The sequence below is a fragment of the Solanum tuberosum genome, unplaced genomic scaffold (assembly GCF_000226075.1).
Source record: "Solanum tuberosum cultivar DM 1-3 516 R44 unplaced genomic scaffold, SolTub_3.0 scf00093, whole genome shotgun sequence".
Taxonomy (NCBI): domain Eukaryota; kingdom Viridiplantae; phylum Streptophyta; class Magnoliopsida; order Solanales; family Solanaceae; genus Solanum; species Solanum tuberosum.
The window spans coordinates 613,677-617,101 of record NW_006239018.1 but is presented as its reverse complement, the minus strand read 5'-3'; the positions used below and the strand labels follow the sequence as shown (position 1 = coordinate 617,101).

The window sequence follows — 3,425 nt, the reverse complement described above, 5'->3', positions numbered from 1 at the left end:
ACAAAAATTCTACCAAATGTATCATTTATCATGTATCAGCCCTTCCATCTACAAATTCCTGATACATATGGATTGTGCTCTCAAACAAAATAAGTTACATAAATAATAATGTACCATGCACTAAATTTTTAGGCATGATATGTAAATTCAAATTTATACTAAATGTATCTTATCTACATAACAATTACCAAACAATAATGTATCGATATCAAACCTAACATCTTATGGGCAATATTTTTTATTTAATGTATCTAGTAAAAATACAACACTTGTCAATTTAAACAAGATACCTAGACAGTACTAATATATTGATAAATCTATCCATCTCGGAAACGAAATTCAAAAAACGGTTTCACAAAATTATGAACGATATGAATTCCATCACTTTTGTATCCTTTACAAAAGGAAATCGTTTGTCCAACAACAATTCGATCCATCACTTTTGTATCCTTCATAACTCACCTCTCTAACCCAAAATTTCGACAAAAGTTTTTGAATCAAATCTGAAAGGTTTCTTCGCTGAACAGAGGGGAGCAATTTCAAATTTTGAATTTCCTCGTTTTGGATTTGCCTATATATAATTGAAAGTAAGAAGAAACGTAAGCGTAATTTATGGGATTTAATTAGATTTTCAGATTTTACTCCCTTTTTAGCGCAATAGAAGGATTCTTCTTCTATTTGAATTAATGTATCGTGATGGTGAATTAATGTATCCGAATGATGACTTATGTATTCGTAAGGTATAAATTTTAAGGAATTATTGTAATTAGAAAAAGAGTAGGGATAGAATGCAATTTACTCTTTACACTATGGATTTGCGTAAGTTATCCTACAAATAAACCATTAAGTTAACTAGTAATATTATTGCTATTAGTTTTATATTGGAAATAATTAATTTAGATTGATGAGATGTTAGCCATGTAACTTTTATACAATATTTTGGATGTTATTGTATAAAATTTTATTTATTAATATAAAAATGTGAATAATTTAATTTAAAATTCTAAAATATTCTATGACAAAAAGTAGATAATTTTAAATTATTTTTTTAACGGACTCTAACATTGTCAAAATAAATTTTTTTTTAGAGGAAACAATACAAATTCGGTTAGTTTAACTAGTAATTACGTTCAGACACAGTAGTTTCGCAAATTATTACCATTTGTACCATTTTTGGGTACACGCATATGACAAATTCAAATGATTTCTTCTCTACCACCTCAGATTGAATGCAGGCTTGAGTTATTTTTCTTATGGGCCAAGTGAAAATTTATTCTGGTAATGAGTGGCCAAGTCTCGAATATTATATTCAAGTGTGAGACTATCTCATCTAAAAACTTATATCATTAGAGAGAACACAGTTGTAGCTTTATTCCCCCAACTAAAAGTCCGTTCAGCAAAAATGACACTCTAATTTTTCTTTTTCTTTAAAATAGTGGACAAATCTGATGTTTCTAGATCAAAAACTCGATAAATAGCATGTCTGCCTTCTTAACTGATGGCAAGAACTTACACTCAAAAGAAGTTCCATAATAGCCTAGTTCATCGGAACATTATAAAAACATAACATGAAACTGTCACTACTTCTCAAATTACAGAACAGGTCTTTCCCACAAAGGAAAACTTCATCTTTTGTAGTGAGTTCATCCTCGCTTCTTTCTGAGTTCCGGATCCCTACAGCCAAGAGAAAAAAAAAATTCCCAAAAAGCAATTTAAGGATTTTAATCACTGAAGAGTTAACTAAACAGAAAGTTACTTCACGTAAAACATTATTTCACCTTTGTATATGATCAAGAATAAGAAGCCTTGGCCCAGGAGGGATCCTCACATCTCTAAGAGCACTGCAAAACAGGAGAATGGAGTGAGATTTAATTGTGAGAAATGCATAGAATTAATACACAGTTATATGGTGCAACATATCTTGCCTATCGGTGAGTAAAGGCAAAGTGGTGTCTGTCAACAACCCTTTCTTGAAATTCTTTTCATAATTTTGCAGGCCAAGGCTTGACAATAGTGATCTCGTTCTGACATAATGCGTATCTTCAGCAGGTGGTTGCGAAAACTTCCGCCCAAGCTGCATGAACACAACAAGAGAAGCTTTTAACGACTATCAGATATCGATGTTGGAAATTCACTCTATTCAACATCAATCAAAAACTAGGTGCCAACAGGGAAGGATAACTGGTATTTTTCCTATCCTTGGTCCTGAAAAGTTTCTTCATACCAGAATTCTCAATCTATCTTCAGAGCTGATGGACCTCAACGCAACATTAAAGTAATACAAGGGTTATACATGTCTGATTGGTCCCTAAACTCTATTGAGGACTTAAGAAGAGGACTGAAATAACCTAGGCCTGATTGGGTTTAACTGGAGCTTTTATTTGAAGTACTCCTTCAAAAACAGTTTCTACTTTAATACACCTGCCAACTGTAAACTTTCCATTTTACTCTACCTTTAAAAGAGAGAAGGGGGAGAGAGATAACATAGAGACAACTGAAACGATTCCGATATTGCTGAACCAGACAGTTTAATCATCAAAAAAGAAGAAATATATATTCTTATTGCACATTTAGGAATCCAATTCCACTGTGTTCATAGAATACATTGAAATCACAAATTTTAATTCTCAGTTCTGATGTACTCCCTCTGTCCCATATTACTTGTCTACTTACCCCTTTACATGCCCCTTAAGAAATCATAAATAAGAAAGGTACTTTTACTAATTTATGCTTCAACTCTTTTTAATACACTATATTTCTGTGCCTTAACCATCAATACCAAGACTAACAATGGAGGAACATTTTTGGAACTTTACTATATTTATACTTTCAAAAAGAATAAATTCAAGGGCAAAATGGGAAAAATAAATTAATTATATCTTGGTTTTGTAAATTGACAAGTAATTTGAAACAGATTTTTTTTAGTAATGTGGACAAGTAATATGAGATAGAGGGAGTACATCTGTTAACTGAGAAGGGACCTAGAAACAAAAGACAAAGATGGCTGACAATGAACAGAAACTGCATTAAACCACAGATAATTTATTGTTATTCATTAGTGGAATTTATGTAGAAATATTCTGAAAAAAAAAACAAAATGAATACCTTAATTATTGGAATAAATAAGAAACCAAGTCAAAATTTGAGATGGATGACAAACAACAAGTCAATCTGACTATGGAATTGACATAATATCAGACAGACAAGTTGAATGGTATGAGAATAGAGAGTACCGGATTGAACCAAACTACAACAGAAAATAAAAGGTGAAAAACAAAAGGAACTCAAAACAACGTTGCCATAAACCAGGGGTTGCATGCAAATAATTTTCTATACATAGGTAAACATGTTCATATCATCACATTAATAGAAATAAATTGGCCCTTCACCAGAGACATGCAAGGAAGTTTCTGCCTCTCAGGGGG

At 31.8% G+C, this 3,425-nt stretch overlaps 1 protein-coding gene across 1 annotated transcript in view; it reads right to left on the bottom strand.

The window, feature by feature from the left end:
- Nucleotides 1–1,403: 1,403 nt before the first annotated feature.
- LOC102597734 (uncharacterized) overlaps nt 1,404–3,425 on the bottom strand; it is a 4,258-nt gene continuing 2,236 nt past the window's right edge. The window contains exons 4-6 of the mRNA XM_006347481.2: nt 1,926–2,074; nt 1,779–1,841; nt 1,404–1,674 (exon numbers count right to left, since the gene is read on the bottom strand). Of these exons, the coding sequence (XP_006347543.1) occupies nt 1,644–1,674; nt 1,779–1,841; nt 1,926–2,074 (243 nt within the window). The 3' untranslated portion in view covers nt 1,404–1,643. The remainder of the gene's footprint in view (nt 1,675–1,778; nt 1,842–1,925; nt 2,075–3,425) is intronic.